The 18144-nt window shown below is 42.5% G+C and overlaps 1 protein-coding gene across 5 annotated transcripts in view; it reads left to right on the plus strand.

The window, feature by feature from the left end:
* STN1 (STN1 subunit of CST complex) overlaps window positions 1–18144 on the plus strand; it is a 101161-nt gene that overhangs the window by 64854 nt on the left and 18163 nt on the right. For 4 of the 5 annotated variants that reach the window (XM_030202791.1, XM_030202794.1, XM_030202792.1 and 1 more), the window contains 4 exons: window positions 6338–6409; window positions 8188–8358; window positions 12102–12231; window positions 13103–13253. In XM_030202791.1, the coding sequence (XP_030058651.1) occupies window positions 6338–6409; window positions 8188–8358; window positions 12102–12231; window positions 13103–13253 (524 nt within the window). The remainder of the gene's footprint in view (window positions 1–6337; window positions 6410–8187; window positions 8359–12101; window positions 12232–13102; window positions 13254–18144) is intronic. The other variant, XM_030202793.1, reaches the window with a different exon arrangement.

The following is an 18144-nucleotide window of genomic DNA, read 5'->3' on the forward strand; positions in this document are numbered from 1 at the left end:
TTCATGCTGACCTCCTTCCAATCTGCTCTTTTACGCGCCAAACAGGATTATTATATCCAACTGACCAACTCTCTTGGCTCTAACCCTCGACTTCTCTTCACCACATTGAACTCTCTCCTCAAGGTGCCCCCTCCCCCAACTCCCCCTTCATTATCTCCTCAGACCCTTGCTGAATTCTTTCACAACAAGGTTCAAAAGATAAACCTTGAATTCTCTACCTCGCCACCTCTCCCTCCACTAGTCCGTTCCCCTCTCTCTCCTTCCCCTCATTCCTTTTCCTCCTTTCCTGAAGTTACTATAGAGGAAACTATAGGGTTCTGTTCTTGGTCCCCTCCTCTTTTCTATCTACACTTCTTCCCTTGGTTCATTAATCTCCCATGGCTTTTCCTACCATCTCTATGCTGATGACTCCCAAATCTACCTTTCTACCCCTGATATCCAAACCAATGTTTCAGCGTGGCTTGTCTGACATTGCTGTCTGGATGTGTCAACGCCACCTGAAATTAAACATGACCAAAACTGAGCTTCTCATTTTTCCCCCCAAACCCACCTCCCCACTCCTCCCGTTTTCTATTTCTGTTGATGGCTCTCTCATTCTCCCTGTCTCCTCAGCTCGAAACCTTGGGGTCATCTTTGACTCTTCTCTCTCCTTCTCTGCTTATATCCAGCAGATTGCCAAGACCTGTCGTTTTTTTCTTTACAACATCCGTAAAATCCGCCCCTTTCTTTCCGAGCACTCTACCAAAACCCTCATCCATACCCTTGTCACCTCTCGTTTAGACTACTGCAATCTGCTTCTTGCTGGCCTCCCACTTAGTCACCTCTCCCCTCTCCAATCGGTTCAAAACTCTGCTGCCCGTCTCGTCTTCCGCCAGGGTCGCTTATACTACCCCTCTCCTCAAGTCGCTTCACTGGCTCCCTATCCGTTTTCACATTCTGTTCAAACTTCTTCTACTAACCTATAAATGTACTCACTCTGCTGCTCCCCAGTATCTCTCCACACTCGTCCTTCCCTACACCCCTTTCCGTGCACTCCGCTCCATGGATAAATCCTTCTTATCTGTTCCCTTCTCCACTACTACCAACTCCAGACTTCGCGCCTTCTGTCTCGCTGCACCCTACGCCTGGAATAAACTTCCTGAGCCCCTACGTCTTGCCCCATCCTTGGCCACCTTTAAATCTAGACTGAAAGCCCACCTCTTTAACATTGCTTTTGACTCGTAACCACTTGTAACCACTCGCCTCCACCTACCCTCCTCTCCTCCCTGTACACATTAATTGATTTGATTTGCTTACTTTATTTTTTGTCTATTAGATTGTAAGCTCTTTGAGCAGGGACTGGCATTCTTCTATGTTTGTGCAGCGCGGCGTACGCCTTGTAGTGCTATAGAAATGCTAAATAGTAGTAGTAGGAGGCGGTGTCTCAGGGCAGTTCTGGGTCTGACATGCAGGGTGACTCATTTTCCCCTGAATTTATTCTCTTTATGCAACAGTCTTTCTTAATGAAAAAAGCCCTTCTCGGTACTCTTAATTTGCCGTCTCCTACCTCGGCCCAGGTCCTCTCTGTTTCTGAGAGGGAACCTTTGCCTTCTATTTCTGTGGAACCCCCTGCGCTTAAGCGTCGGTGGCTTTCTATCTCTGATGCGGGCTCTCTGGAGTCCCATTCCCCTCTTCAGTCTTTCTTGACAGGCACAGGGGAGTTTTCCAGGCCTTCCAAGGGGGAAGACCTAGAGCAGGGAGAGGTTAGTCTGGAGGAGCAAGATGACCCTAAAGCGGTCCGCATTTTCCATCCTGACGAGCTTTCCTCCCTCATTTCAGACACTCTGCAAGCTCTTAATATTGATGATCCCGAGGTGGCTGCATCCTCTAAGGTTAACATTAAGATGGCCAGCACTAGAAAATCCTCTCGCTCCTTTTCCGTTCACGAGGCCATATTTCAGCGCAGTGGATGGAGCCTAATGGGAATCTGAAAGTAGCTAGAGCTATGGCTTGCCTCTACCCGGTGGGAAAATCTCACTTAGGGGATTTAGTGCTTCCTAAAGTGGACACTCTGGTAACAGCGGTCACTGAAATGACGACCCTTCCTGTGGAGGGCGGGGTTGCTTTGAAAGACATGCAGAATTGCCATTTGGAGGTATCCTTGATGCGCTTCTTCGAGGTTTCTGCCCTTATGTTACAGACGGCTATTTGCAGTTCCTATGCAGCCCGGGCTTGTGTTTCCTGGCTGCAACAAGCGGTCGAACAGACTCTGGGGGCGTCTGACTCTCTCAGATGTTGCTCCCTATATGGAGTCCAGTCTAGCTTATTTGGCTGATGCCCTTTATGATTTGGTGAGGGCGTCGGCCAAGCAGATGTCCTTGGCAGTCACATCTAGGCATTTGCTATGGCGTCACAATTGGTTGGCTGATATGGCATATAAGCAGTGCCTTGCTAAATTGCCCTTTGGAGGGAAGCTATTATTCGATGAGAACTTGGAAAAGATTAAGGATTTTGGAGATTCCAAGAACCAACATCTTCCTGAGGACAAGCCCAAGTTAGTGCCCAGGGGCTCCTCCTCCCTTTCGAAGCCTAAGTTTCGTGAGTTCCGATGGTACCGTCCTGGAAGAGCCTCCGGTTCCTTTCCATGTTCCAAATTTCAGCAGCGTTCGTCCTTTCGTTCTGACAAAAGATCTATAGGTTCTGGCCAGAGACAGGGTGCCCAAGGGCATGCTTTGCAATGATGGGGCGCTAGTTCATTCTTCTGTTCCAAGCATAGGGGGTCATCTGACATTCTTTTACGAAGAGTGGACCAAAGTCACATCAGATCAATGGGTTCTAGATTTGATCAGAGGCTGGTGCAGGTTAGAATTTGCTGCGCCCATACTAAACGCATTTTGGGAGTCTCGGTGCGCCACAGCCGTCAAGCGGGCAGCTGTCAGTGACACATTGCGCTCATTGCTGGAGTTGGGAGCTGTAGTTCACGTTCCGCAGTCCGATTTTCGTTCAGGCTGATACTTCATCTACTTTGGAGTTCCTTGAAAAGGAGGGACCTTCAGGCCAGTGCTTAATATGCGCAGAGTAAACAAATCCTTGAGGGTAAGACACTTTCACATGGAAATGTTACGATCTGTGATAGTGGCGGTTCAGCCGGGGGAGTTCCTCACGTCCCTGGATCTCATGGAGGCTTATCTGCATATTCCGATTTGGCCTCCTCAGCAGTTTTTGCACTTCGTGATTCTGGTCCAACACTTTCAATTCCAGGCTTTGCCGTTCGGGCTGGCCACGGCACCTCGCACTTTCTCTAAGGTGTAATGGTAGTGGTGACTGATTTCCTTCGCAAGGAAGGAGTCAGGGTCCATCCGTATCTGGACGATTGGCTAATTCGGGCAGATTCAGAGTGGGAGAGTCGTCTGGCCACTGCTTGGGTTACAGAGGTACTGCAGTCGCTGGGATGGGTCATGAATTTTCACAAAAGTCATCTGGCCCCCTTTGTCTCTCGAGTATTTGGGAGTTTCCTTCAACACAGCTCTGGGCTGTGTATTTCTTCCCGACAGCAGGCGCCTCAAACTACAGATGCAGGTGCACCTATTGTTGAGACTACTCAGGCCCAAGGCTTGAGATTATGTCCCAGTACTCGGTTTGATGGCAGCCAACTTGGAGGTAGTGCCGTAGGCGAGAACACACACGAGGCCGCTACAGCATGCTTTAGAGACATTGGAGACCAGTGATTCAGTAGAGTATCAGCGGCGGCTTCTTTGGACTCCCACGGCCAAGCGCAGCATAGTTTGGCTCACCGACGCCAACCTGCATTGGGGGATGCCGCTGGCAACCCCCCAATGGATTCTAGTGACCACTGATGCCAGTCTTTCGGGATGGGAAGCTCATTGCCTCAACCTCGATACTTAGGGTCTATGGTCAGAAAAGGAATCGGGATGGTCCATCAATCGCCTGGAATTGAGGGCCATCCTCTAGGCTTTCCTGGCGTTCCACAAGATCCTGGAGGGTCTTGCGTTGCAAGTTCTGTCAGACAATACAACGGTGGTGGACTACATCAACCGGCAGGGAAGCACTGAGAGTAGGGCATTAGCCGCGGAGGCAGCCATCATCCTGGGCGGAGCATCACCTCCTGCTCTTGTTGGCAGCCCACATTGCTGGATTAAGCAATGTGAGGGCCAATTTTCTCAGTCACCATTGTCTCTATCCGGTGCAGTGGGAGTTGTTGTTGGAAGTCTTTTGTCAGATTTGCTGCAAGTGGGGAACGCAGGGGATCGACCTCATGGCATCCAAAGTGAATGCCAAGGTGCAGATGGAAGGAGCGTGGGTCCACAGGCTTAGATGCCCTTTCTCAGATGTGGCCGAAGTCCACGCTCCTTTGTGTTTTCTCCATGGCCCTTGATCAGACGGGTTCTTCACCGAATTTGCCTTCATCCGGGCCTGGTAATTCTCATGGCACCATGGAATGTGGATTTGATGCAGCTGCTAGTAGAGCTTCCTTTTCGGCTTCCCCTGGTATCAAATCTCCACCAGGGTCTGGTGGTTATGGAAGATTCCTGCCATTTTGGTCTTACGGCTTGGCTCTTGAAAGGTCGTTTGAGGAAAAGGGCTACTCGGACGAATTTGAGGCTTGGTGTGTGGCTCATGCTTGTTCGGCTTTTCAGGCCTCTGTGTCGCAGTTGTCTTTTATACAGGAAGGGGTTGCAGAAAGGCCTAGTCTACAATTCACTTTGGGTTGAGGTGGCAGTGCTGGCATCTTTTAGGGGGCATGTAGCTAGTTCTTCCCTAGCAGCTCATCTGGATATTGTCTGTTTTTTACATGGAGCCTTGAATCTTCAGCCTCTGTTGCATAATCCGTGCCTTTCTTGGAGCTTGGGTGTGGGTCTCTGGGCTATGCAGGGGGGGCCCCTTTTGAACCGCTTCGTCGGGCATCGGAAAAAGATCTTGCACTCAAGGCTTTTTTTTTTTTTTTTTGTAGTGGCCATGGCATAGGCACACAGAGTATCAGAGATTCAGGCGCTTTCCTGTTGGGACCCCTTTTTGCAGTTATCAGAATCCAGGTTGACGGTCCGAACGGTGCCTTCTTTCTTGCCTAATGTCATTTCTGCCTTTCACCTAAATGAACCTCTGTTTCTTCCTTCCTTTCGGAAGGAGGATTTTATGGATTCCTTCTGGCAGTTACGCCTCTTGGATGTCCATAGAGTTGTGATGCAATATTTGCAGATGTCAAACAAATTCAGATGCACTGATCACCTTTTCGTTCTCTTGTCAGGCTGCGTCAAGGTTTCCCAGCATCTAAAGCCATTGTAGCTCGCTGGCTCAAGGAAGCCATCGTTTCGGCCTACATCTAACAGGTAGATCTCCGCTGGAGGCTTTAAATGCGCAATCCACATGAGCGCAGGCCTCCTCGTGGGCTGAGACCAGTATTTTTTCAGTTCAGGAGATATGTAGGGCGGCTACTTGGGCGTCCCCTCTCTTGTTTGTCAGGCATTATAGGCTTGATGTGGCGGCTCAAGCTGATGCACGTTTTGAAGCGGCGGTCCTCTCAGGAGGAGCGTCTTCCCACCCAGTTTAGGGAGTGCTTGGGTACATCCTACCAGTTTCTGGATTCATCTGCTACTGAAGTTAAGGAAGGAAAAATGAAGACTTAGCTGATAATTTTCTTTCCTTTATGTGCAGCAAATGAATCCAGGATCTCTCCCTGTATCTCTAGGTCTTTGGGCAGAGCTGGATTGGTTAAAAAGAAAAAGACATATAACTGACGGAAAGTCAGATAGAAGGGGAGGATCGCCTTTTTCTCCCTTGGTAGTTCTGTTTGCTCCTGTAGAGTGAGTTTGGTTTGTTGTGAGTAAAGTTTTGTGGCAGTTTCTTTTTCCTCTCAGCTTTGGAATACGATCTATGCTGAGGGGAGAAGGAGCTGGACGTCCAGGGTCACTGCCTTCTTTCAGTGTTTTCTATCTCCACCTGCTGGTAGACTGATACAACCCACCAGTTTCTGGATTCATCTGCTGTGCATAAAGGAAAGAAAATTGTCAGGTAAGTCCTAATTTTTCCTTCCAAGATCACACATCCCTAAAACATAAGCTCCAGTATTTAACAGTTTTTAAGAAAAGAGTCTCAACCCCTAACTTTTCCCCAAATTCCTTTATTGTACCATTTCCCCTGTTTTTGTTACTTCCATCTTCTCCCACCCAGCCTCACCTCCCTCCCAAAAAGAAGAATGAATAATGCGTTGTTACTTAATCATTATGTGCTTTGAATCCTCACCTAGCCAGATGTGAAATGGTTTATTAGGTTCTTGAAAAGGGTAGAACGCTAAAATTCCTTTGGTTTCTTTCCGTATTCTCGGATTCTTCTCTTTCAGTGGATGATAGCACAGCTGTTATTAACTGCGTTTGCTGGAAGGATAAGGAAGAGATGGAAAAACCACCCCTAGGTAAAGTAATAAAGATTTTCTAACTATAATGTGGAATATAGAAAAGAAGTGATTATAATGATATCGCTGCAATTCTACAACTGAGGTACTTAGGTTTGATTTAGACTGGTTTCTGCTACTCCTTTTCCCATTGTTTTTCCTGTGGACAGCTACAACTCAGTGCAAGTTCATTTCCTGTAGAATGATAGCATAAGCTTCACTTTCTTATTGCATATTAAAGCTGATCTTTTAAAAGTCAAACTGCCTAACTGCAAACAAAATTGAACAAGCAAAACATCATAATACCTCTGGTCCTTGTTTTTATAAACACCTGTGCAAATCATGGTAGAGTGGGTATTCTTGTCCTTTTGGAATTATCTGGCCTTCAGCCCTGTGCCTGACATATTTCAAATGTCCAATTGCACATTCCAGAGACAGTATACTAGTGAGTCCTTACCCCTTCTCTCTTTCACCCTTTATATCCCCTCCTAAGAAAGTGTATCCAGGCTGCTCTGGAGAATCCTCTCTAGCCCAAGGGCTAAATGAGTGTCTCCTCCAAGAGACATCATCCATGCCACTTGGTTGGTAGGGACCACCATGGTGGCAGCTTGCCAAGATTCAAACGTCCTGTTCCAAAGAGCAGCGCAATACAGCCTGACCATGGAAACGGGCCAAAACTGAGTATTCTCTTTGGACTTGGCTCATGTCTTTATTCCTCGTGTTTTACCCCAGTTGCTCCAGTGCCAAATCCCACTACCATTTTTGACAGGCCCCAACTATGGGTTATGTTGTTGTTGTTACAAACCTTTGTGGGTGTTTGACTTTTTATTATGTATGTTTTATTGTGATCCACTTTGGATATAGGCAAAATATAAACGCTTAAACCCATTATCATGCTGGTCCAGTGTTATTTCTTTGTATATAAGGGATAAACTGGGAGTAAAATAAGGGTACATAAATATAATAATTCCAGTACACAGATCACTTAAGGATGTTTAACAAGTTAATTTAAATGACTGAAGTTTAAGGGGGTCATATGTGATGATCGCTATTACATAGGTGGGCACCCACCCGGATATTGGAAACACTTCCTCCATTAGCGAGCACTAGATCCAGCATCAGCCCTTCCCTCGTGGTGTCCGTCACCATTTGTCTGAGCAAAGCACTTTGACAGGCATCTACAGTCTCCCTACTTCTTTCAGATTTCGCAGATGGGACATTCCAATCCACATCAGACAAGTCGAAATCTCCAAACAGTAGCACCTCCCCTTTCATACCAATCTTTTGAATATCTTCTATCAGAAGATATTCTGATATAATCAAAAGATTATCAACAATGAAAAAATTGTCAACCCTAGTGTTGGTTTTGTGGATGTGCAGAACTCTTGCTTCTTTATTTTTCAGATACTTGGAGCTTGTTCCAGCTAGGGCTATTAGAGCACCATGAGCTTCTATGTGCAACTAGCTGGGATTCTGCCCTATTTTTAACCTGTTCCCTCCTGTCTCAGTCCAGCCAATGCTGCAGCCATCTTCAGCTGGGGCTACGTGCATATTGGTTCTAGCACCCAGTATTAGCACCAGCTTTCAGTTCCTCTTTCATATACACTTGACCTCCTATAAAATTGTCTTGTATTTCACTTCTAAATTACCCTGTTTGCCTTCTGTAATTTGCATTATTTTCAGGAAACTGTATTCTTAGTTGCTTAACTTTGATATGTTGCAAACATTGTCTTTAGGATTTGGTTTTGCTTTCCTAAATACTTTTTTATAGCCTTTTTAAAGTTCATGTCTTTTAACAGGAGCAACATCTCATCAAAGTACAGTTGGTGGACTGAATCTTGTTGAAAAATTGAAGAAACTCAAGGAACTGGAATTCCAGAGTGTCAGAATGGAAATTGGTGATGTCATTAGAGTCCGAGGGCACATCAGAGTCTTCAGAGAACAGCGTGAAGTGGTGGCATCCATTTACTGTAAGGAAATATCAGTTCATTAAGAATTGCTGTAGTTGTGATACAGACACTTCAAACATTTGAAACTGTAATCCATTCAGTTATTTATTTTTTGGCCTCTTACATGCCCGTTTCACAGGAAATCATGGGGAGAAAAGAAAATGATGAGAAAATAATTTATCATTCCCAATAGAACACTATCATGAATGAAAGAGTTAAAGATAACGAGTTGATGGTCTTGCTGAGGGTTCAGAAATATTGGGGTGAATGTATTGTGTTTATAGAATCACTGATAAGTTGCAAGGTGCCCAGGAACTCCAGTGTTCTTGGTACATTTCAAATCATGCAATTTCAGAATTGAAAACTTGTATGCCCTTAATAAACTGATAGCAGTGTGGAAGAGGCAGCTAGAACATTTTGAATCCACATGTAGAGGCTGACCGCATTTCAGTTTTGGCACTGCAACCAGCTCGAAATTCCAATTCTGTCTTGTTTTGGTTGAAAATGCCAGTGCATTTTTGACGGAAACAAAACTTCCTCCTCTCTCCCCGGGACCAAAACCACCACCCATTCTCTGTCTCCCACCAACTCTATGCCCTCCCAGGCCTACCTTAGAAGCCCTGGTAGTCTAATGGCCTAACCGGGGCAGGAGCTATTCCTGATGGTTTCTGCTCCTGCCGTCTCAGCCATCAAAATTGCTGCTGAGACCTTCGGTAGCAGTCGAGAGACTTCCACTGAAAGTCACAGCAGCCATTTAGAGATTGGAGCCAACATAGGCAGGAGCAATTCAATCACTCCTGCTTATGCCAGCTCCAGTCGCAAAATGGCTACCTTGAACTCCATGGTCTCAGCAGTCATTGAGATGGCAGGAGCAGGAACAACTGGAGATCACTTCCCCAGTTAGGCCACTAGACTACATAGGTTAAGGTAGGCTGGGGGGTGAGGGGGCGGGCTGACAGGTGGATCCAGGAGGTTATTTTTGGTAGAAGAGGGGGAGGCTCTGTTTAGTGATGGTAACAATGGTTGGGAGGAGTGGGAGGTGTTTGGGGGATGGAGCCTGGTTGGTTTTGGCTTTGGTTTCAGCTGAAACCGAGAAGTGGATTTCAGCTGCAAATTCGATTTTGGCCGAAACTGAAAAGCCTGGTTTCAGTTGACCTCTATCCACATGGGCAACTTATGAAAGGTGGTTACAAAAGCATGTGGCCAGCAGGAAAATTACAGGATTAGAGAAAATGGATTGTTACTGGTAACTGTAATGTTTGGGAGCTATAGAGCCTTGTAAAGGGGAGAACACACAAGGAGGTTTGAAGACAACACTCAATGATGGAAGGGATTGGAGAAGAAGGGGAAGAGGTTGCTTGATAATATAATAATGTAAAAAGTAAGTATTAGAATTTGAGATGCTTGGAACGTTCACAGTTGAACCTTTGCTGATGATACTCTAGTTCTACTTTAGTAAAAAAATTACACAAAATAGAGTGCTGTACACAAGTTAGCTAAGGTTCACTTGTATGCAGAATTTTAAAAAAGGTTGATAAGATGTCAAGATTCTACTATGTCTTCATTGCTTTATCAGATGCATTGTAGTCTCTGGACATAGTCTATTATACAATATATACCTTTCCTCGGTTTTGAAATTTCATTCTCCATTCCATCCCTCTTAAGATAGGGTGACTTTTCAGGTTTAAACTGCTTTATGCAGAGCAACCTATTTTACACAATAAAGCAATCTTAGTCTTCAGCACTTCATGACCTGACACACACAGCAGCACATGAAAAGTATATTACAAACTGCACATCTACAATACACACAAATGTTACATAGAAAAATGAAGGCAGATAAAGACTATATGGACTATCCAGTCTGCCCACCTATTCTCCTTTTCACACCCTTAGAGATCCTGTATACATGTCCCAAGCTTTCTTGAATTCAAATACAATTTTTGTCTACAACCCCCCCCCCCCCCCCCCCCCACTGGAAAGCCATTCCACAAATTTACCACCCTTTCTGTGAAGAAGTATTTTCTCAGATTATTTCTGAGTCTATCTCCTTTCACCTTCATCCTATGCCCCCTCATTCCAGAGCTTCCTTTCAATTGAAAGACACTCACCTCCTGTGCATTTATGGCACATAGGTATTTAAATGTCTCTATCATACCTCCTCCTCCTCCCAGCTTTCTTCCAGAGTGTACATATTAAGATTTTGACGTCTGTCTCCATACACTTTGACAAAAGACACCAACCATTTTAGTAGTTGCCCTCTAGATCGACTCCATCCTGTTTATATCTTTTTGAAGGTGTGGTCTACAGAATTGCACACAATATTCTAAATGAGGTCTCACTAGAGTCTTATACAGGGGCATCATCACTTCCTTTTTCCTACTGGCCATTTCTCTCCCTATGCACCAAAGCATCCTTCTAGCTTTTGTTGTCACCTTGTCTGTCTGTTTGGTCACCTTAAGATCATCACATGCAATCACAGCCAAGTCCTGCTCATCTTACATGCACAAAAGTTCTTCACCCCCTAAACTGTAGCATTCCCCCGGGTTTTTGCATGACCGTGCATTATTTGGCATTTAGCTGCCAAATTCCAGACCATTCTTCAGGCTTTGCTAGGTCCCTTCCTCATGTTTTCCACACTATTGGGGGTGTCTACTTTTCTTTCAGATTTTGGAATCATCCGCAAAGAGGCAAACCTTACTAGACAGCCCTTTAGCAATATCGCATACAAAAATGTTAAAAAACTGAACCTTAAGGTACACCACTAGTAACATCCCTTTCCTCAAAGTGAGCGCCATTTACCATTACTCCCTATTGCCTTCCACTCAACCAGTTCCTAACCTGGTCAGTGATTTTAGAACCTATACCGAGAGCACTCAGTCTATTTATTAGTTGTCTATGCAGAAGCTTTGTTAAAATCTAAATACACCTTATCTAGCACTCTTCTTCAATCCAACTCTCTAGTCACCCAGTCAAAGAAATGAATCAGATTTGTCTGACAAGATCTTCCTCTAGTGAAACCATGTTGCCTTGGGTCCTGTAATCCAGTGAATTCCAAAAACTTTATTATTCTCTCTTTTAAAAGCATTTACCACAGAAGTCAGACACTGCTTTTCTACTTCTTTCAGATGTTCCCATCCAGACAACTCCTTGAAGGAATCTCCCATCTGAACAGTTAGTTTTTTTTTTTTTTAAGTCTAGAACCTTCACTTTTGAACGAATCCTCTCCACACCTATCTTAACGTTAAACCATTCCATCTGGTGATCACTGGATGCAAGACAGTCATCCACTATAATGTCAGAAACACTCTCCCCATTCATAAGCACTAAATCCAGTATAGCCCCATCCAAATGTACTGCATAACTTCATACCTACTAAGTAAAGTCCATCTCAAGTTTGGACTCAATATCTGATCTCCCTGAAGTGCAATTATTTACAGACTTATGGATTAAGTGAGCATTGCAAAATTTTTCATGTTCACTTGAAAATTGTTTATTACAGAAGTGAAAAGAAGATTCTGCTTATATTTAATAATGAGATATGATGCATCCTTTAATATTTTTGACATAAAAGATAGCATGTCAGTAATTTCCCTTATTAAATATAGTTACTACTGCAGTCCTATAAATACATGTAGGAAAAACAGGGGTAGATAAGCATACAGATAATAAAAATGAAGAATATCGACCAAGTCCAATATGGAGGACAATACGGAGCAGTTTATTCAGGGAATATTCTAAATTGCTCTTGTATATCCTTGTAGATAAAGTGGATGATCCCGTGTGTGACATACAGATTTCCAGGATGTTAGAACTTCCCTATATTTATAGAAATATCTATGATCAACCTTTTCAAGTTCCAGAGCAGCTGAAGCCAGAATCCCAAGAAATGAAGTAAGCAAATATTTGTGAATCTGTTATGTGCAGCATAATAATCTGAATGCAGTGTAAATGCTTTTTTTGAGAACTGATGTTCATATCTATGATTTCTGTAACAGAGAATCCAGCTGGCATTCATTGGATGTGTATCATTGAGTAGACTCAAGAGTTGGCATTAAGGGTTTGCTTGTAATGTTCTGTTTGATTTTACAGCAGGGATATAAAAGAACATTATTAATTTATGTAATAGAACATTTTTATATTTAGCCTTTGTCAAATACTCAATTGGAAATCAGCCCCCCCCCCATCCAAAATAAATAAACCTTTGAAAGTAATAGATCAACCTAACCATTTGATTTCTTTGTGGAGGTGTTCTGAATGTGGAGCTGCTTTTCTGAGGGTGTTTTGTGTTTGTAATAGGATAAAATGGTTTCTAATAATACAAATGTAACATCTATACGTTCTTTTCTTGCTTTGTCATACAATACTACTTCAACCTGTGTTGCGGTTAAGCTGTTCTTTTCTCACGTTAAACAAGTCAGCTCACAAACAGAACTGGAGGAATGTAAAGGAAAAGATTGTGGGCCATTTGTATGTAGTATTTGTTCCATGGTTTTTAGTGCTTTCATACAGCTGGCCTGTGGCAGAGCAGCTCCACACTGCTGAAATTTATTCAACGAAGGTGAATAGCTGCTGTGCCCATATTTTCATATATTTCAGTTTGTATGCAATTTTTCAATAATTCTCAACTTGGCAAATCCAGTTGAGAAGTCATGATAGTACATTCAAGGCTACTGCTGACTCCCAAAAGATGCAGCAAATGGAAAAAAATGTATATATATTTTTGTTCTCCTCATATGAGTAACTGATTTTTATTTTATTACAGCAATCTAACATTTTCAAGCTTAGTTCGTCAACTGAGTGAAAAAGTAAAAAGCTTTCTCATGGAGGGCAGAGTGGAGAATTTTTATCAACGAGAACTAGAAACCATGGAACCGTTCATATCTATGGCCAGTCAGCCATTATGCTTAGACCAGGTGAGTTTCGTTTCTTTTTTTGTTGATTATTCTTGAAACTAATTAACTTGGTAACAACATTTATCCTCTTCTCTTAGAGAGCTTTGGTATATCTCAGCAGAAGAGTCCTAAGAGTAAAATTAACATATCAAGCAAATTAGCTGAATCCTTGATGTGACCTCTGTGGACAAGCAGGATGATATAAGAATGCTAGCCTTCTGTTTTTCCCTACTTCAAGGGTTCCCCCAGCTAGTCAGGTTTTCTGGATATCCACAATAAATATGTATCCGTCATACAAGGGTTACACTCTATTTGTAATTAGTACACTGTATTAACTACTCTAAACACTTGCTAATTACTCATCAAATTCATATCCATTCATTTCTTAATTTCTTTTTTAAAACATTTATTAGATCAATTATTAAATCCAACAATCCCAATCCACCACAGTGAGATCTCGTATAACAATTCATTTAACATAACATTCCACTTCTTCTGACCCCGATTGTTGAATCATATGCACAGTCCAAAGCAGTTCATCGCGGGTCCTTTTACCCTGCTCTACTGTTTCAATAGATGTTATAGTCCATCACTGTCCACTCATAAAATCCTCCAACCAGCATAAAAGAACAACTGTCAGGGATCTCAATCTCTCGTGAAGAAAGGATATATGCAAAAATAGGCACTAATCTTGCGCTGCAGTTCTTAAATCTTGTCCTCTTTCATCCACACTCTATTCCACAGCGTTCAATTTATACGAGATATGTATGTATGAGATACATTTGCTTGTAGTACTTAAATTGTACGCATATTTATCCATACATATTCATTGAGAATACTCTGAAAATCTGATTGGCTAGGGGTCACCTAGCAGAAGTTTGTGAACCTTTGTTGTATTTCATTTGTATTGTGACTAAATTGTATTCTTCCATCTTCATTGCCTTTACAAGAACTAATGCCAGTGATAATGATTCCAAGTAATAGATCTGGCTCTTAAGATAGTATCAAATAAGGTAAACGTAAGATTAAGCTGATTTTCTTGGACCAGTTTTAAGTGGGTCTACAATATAAATACATGTGTGGTTGATCATCTCCACAGTGTTCAGCAGGGCATAAAATAGTAAAGTCCTTCTCTAGTTAGAATCTATTGACTTATTTTATATCAAATGCCCTAGGATTTATTAGGAGTAGTTATTGCTCTTGTTTAATGTTTCATTTTTGGGTTTTTTTTTTTTAACTTTTTATATTGAAGGTAAAAAAAAAAGAATGCTAACAATACAACATCAAGAGTTCGAATAATAGTAAACATATCAAATATAATCAGAAAACATAAACATATGGCACCAAGCAATCAAATCATTGTTCTAGCTTCCACATTTTCAACTAGATTCTATATGTGGCACCTGAAAACTTGGTGCCGAAAATATTTGCACCTAGATGTGTTCTATAAAACACTCCTAGATTTAGACATGGTTTATAGATTATGCCTAGCAGCCATGCCTGCGCCTAACTCTAGGTGTGTTCATTTACACCAAGTAAAACTTGGTCTAAATACCAGTGCCTAAGGCACGGAGCAGGTGTATTCTGTAACCATGCGTGTAGATTTTCAGAATGCCCATGATCTGCCTATTTCAGCAGCATGCATTAGAAGTTACATGCATCATGTGTGCATAAATTCTAATTAATGCCAATTAGTATTAATAGCAGCTTAAGTGCCAATTATCGGCGCTGATTGGCTTGTTAAGTAATTAAATTATGCACACAAATCCAGGAAATGACCAGATTTGCATGTACCATTTTAGTCATACTATGTAGAATCTGGGGGGTTTTCCCTTACTCATTCACCAACCCAATACCAAACCTAACCCAAACCTTAATCTAGTGTCCCATACTCAATGGGAATTTATTATGTAAACTCCCCTCACCTTACCAGTACCAATGCACCCCTCAAGAACAATATATAGAGAGCCACATATCCCACCATAATGAATCATCATTATTCCAGAAACTAGGGTGAAATTATTATTCTTCCTTCCTGTGGTACACAAATAAAAAGCACTGAACAAGGAGTCACATGTTGAGAGAGTTCAACTAATATTGCTTATACTGTAATTCCAAAACTCAATAAGAACATAAGAGTAACCATACTGGGTCAGACCAGTGGTCCGTCTAGCCCAGTATCCTTTTTCCAACAGTGGCCAAGCCATGTCACAAGTATCTGGCAGAAACCCAAATCATGGCAACATTCCATGCTACCGATCCCAGGGCAAGCAATGGCTTCCCCTATGTCTGTCTCAGTACACAAGGGAGCTAAAGCTTTGCGCTGAGTGCGCACTTTAGCTGTATAGTCTTGAAAACACAGTACTTTTCGATTATCTTAGTCCAGACACTTCCCACTACAAAAAGCCTTCAGAATAACTTGCTTATGCGTTAATTGTAAAACACGAAAGACAACTACACAAGGATGTTTAAGTCCACCACTCCTGAAGCCCATCCTTCGGGCCCACTTAAAAAAGGATCCTCCAGAGATTCCAAATGCAGAGATTGAGTAAGCCAAGTCTCCAATGTACTCACAAGCTCCACATCCTTCAAAGACTCAAAAGCCCCACCAGTCACAAATCATTATGTCTAGATCTTCCCTCCATATCATCCAACTTGCATTCCCTCTGCTGAACACGGAGCCAAAGCTGATCCGTCTCGTGGAACTCCCTCTTCTCCCTTCCCCCCCCCCCCCCCCCCCCCCCCCCCACACACACACCAGGAGCTGTGAATAGCATTTACACAGAATTCTCAACATGTAGGGAAGAGAAACTGAAACTATAGCTACATGATACAAGGTTCCACATTAGGAGTCACCACCCAGGTAAAGGATTTTAGGTATCATTGTTAATGTGTTAAAATCCTCTGCTCAGTGTACAGCAGTGGCTAAAAAAGCAAATAGAATGTTAGGAATTATTAGGAAAGAAATGAAGAACAAAACTGAGAATATTATAATGTCTTTGTATCACTCCGTGGTGCGGCCACACCTCAAATATTGTGTGCAGTTATGGTTAATTAGATTGTAAGCTCTGTCGAGCAGGGTCTGTCTCTTCATGTTCAAGTGTACAGCGCTGCGTATGTCTAGTAGCGCTATATAAATGATTATTAGTAGTAGCCATATCTCAAAAAAGATTAGAATTAGAAAAGGTACAAAGAAGGGCAATGGAAATTATAAAAGGGATAGGACAACTTCCCTTTGAAGAAAGGCTGAAGCGACTAGGGCTCTTCAGCTTAGAGACAGCTGATGGGAGATATGATGGAGGTACATAAAATAATGAGTGGAATGATGAATTAACATGAATCATTTGTTTACTCTTTCAAAAAATAGAAGGACTAGGGAGCATGCAGTGAAGCTACTAAGTAGTAAATTTTAAAACCAATCAGAAAAAAAATATTTCTTCAGTCAATATGTAATTAAACTCGGGAATTCATTGTCAGAGAATGTGGTAAAAGCAGTTAGCTTAGCAGGGTTTAAAAAAGGTGTGAAGTTCCAACAAGAAAAGTCCATAAACCATTATAAAGGTGGACTTGGGAAAATCCACTGCTTATTCGTGGGATAAGCAGTATAAAACCTGTTTTACTCTCTCTTTTGGAATCTTGCCAGGTATTTGTGACATGAATTAACTGATGGAAACAGGATACTGGGCTTGATGGATCTTTTGTCTGTCCCAGTATGGCGATGCATATGGCATACTTCTATATGGAAGTAGACACAACTTGCCATTTCATTTATTTGGATTTAGATCACACCTTTTTCAGTAGTAGCTCAAGGTGAGTTGCAGTCAGGCGCAGTAGGTATTTCCTTGTCCCTGGAGGACTTGCACGGCCAGATTCAGTAAACGGAGCTCAAATTTAGGTGTCAGGGAAAATCCAAGCTATTCTGTAAAGGGCACTCTGGGCTGATCACCCTTTATAGAATAGTGCTTAGAGTAAATTCCCACACCCAACTTTTGGCACAAGGACTTACGCCAGCTGAAACCTGGTGTGAATCCTGGCATGCAATTTGGGTATGTAACCCTGGTATTCTATAACACTTCACTTAAATATTTGGAATGCCCCTCCCATGACCACACCCCCTTTTGGGTTGCATGCAAGACATTTTGGGCATGCAGCTTTATAGAATAGGGTGTAGGGCCAAATTAGTGCCAATCAACTCCAATTAATTGATGGCACCCAATTGACTAATTAGTTTGCATGCACATCTGGACTCCACACCCAAATTTGGCCACCCAACTTTGGGCAACCTATATAGAATCTGGGGGACAGTCTTAAGTTTGTACCTGAGGCAATGGAGACTTAAATGACTTGCCCAAGATCACAAAGAGCAGCAGCGGGATTTGAACCATGCTTCCCTTGTGGTCAGCTATTCCTCCATTTTAGCCACCAGCTGGCTCAATAATTTTGTTTTTTTATAGGAAACTTTTTATTCTAAATGTGGTTTTCTGTATAAAATTCCATGCAAATATGTTTGTGTGAGAACTTTATGGATTGATGATCAGTTAAAATTGTAATCCATCTTGAGCTCTCTAGGAAAGATGGAATAAAATTGAACCAAATAAACACATGCAAATGTGTTGTGAAACTGCCTCAGTCTTAGAAAAAGTGATGATACCAAAAATATTCAAATCCTTGCTGCAGAATCTACGTCTGAGCTGCTGCAGGAAACCATCAATGGGAGGACTTGCCAATAATAAAGAGCCATAGAAAACAGACAAATATGAAAAACAGAACCTAACCAGATTAATGCTCTGATACCAGTTTCCAAACTAGCCACAAGACAGAAGAGAACTCTTCTATAACAGATTTATGGTTGCTTCTCTGACAGAATGCTGTGGTTCAAGAGCTGGCACCATTTCTGTTAAGCTAAGAGAAA

The sequence above is a fragment of the Microcaecilia unicolor genome, chromosome 5 (genome assembly GCF_901765095.1).
Source record: "Microcaecilia unicolor chromosome 5, aMicUni1.1, whole genome shotgun sequence".
Classification (NCBI taxonomy): Eukaryota; Metazoa; Chordata; class Amphibia; order Gymnophiona; family Siphonopidae; genus Microcaecilia; species Microcaecilia unicolor.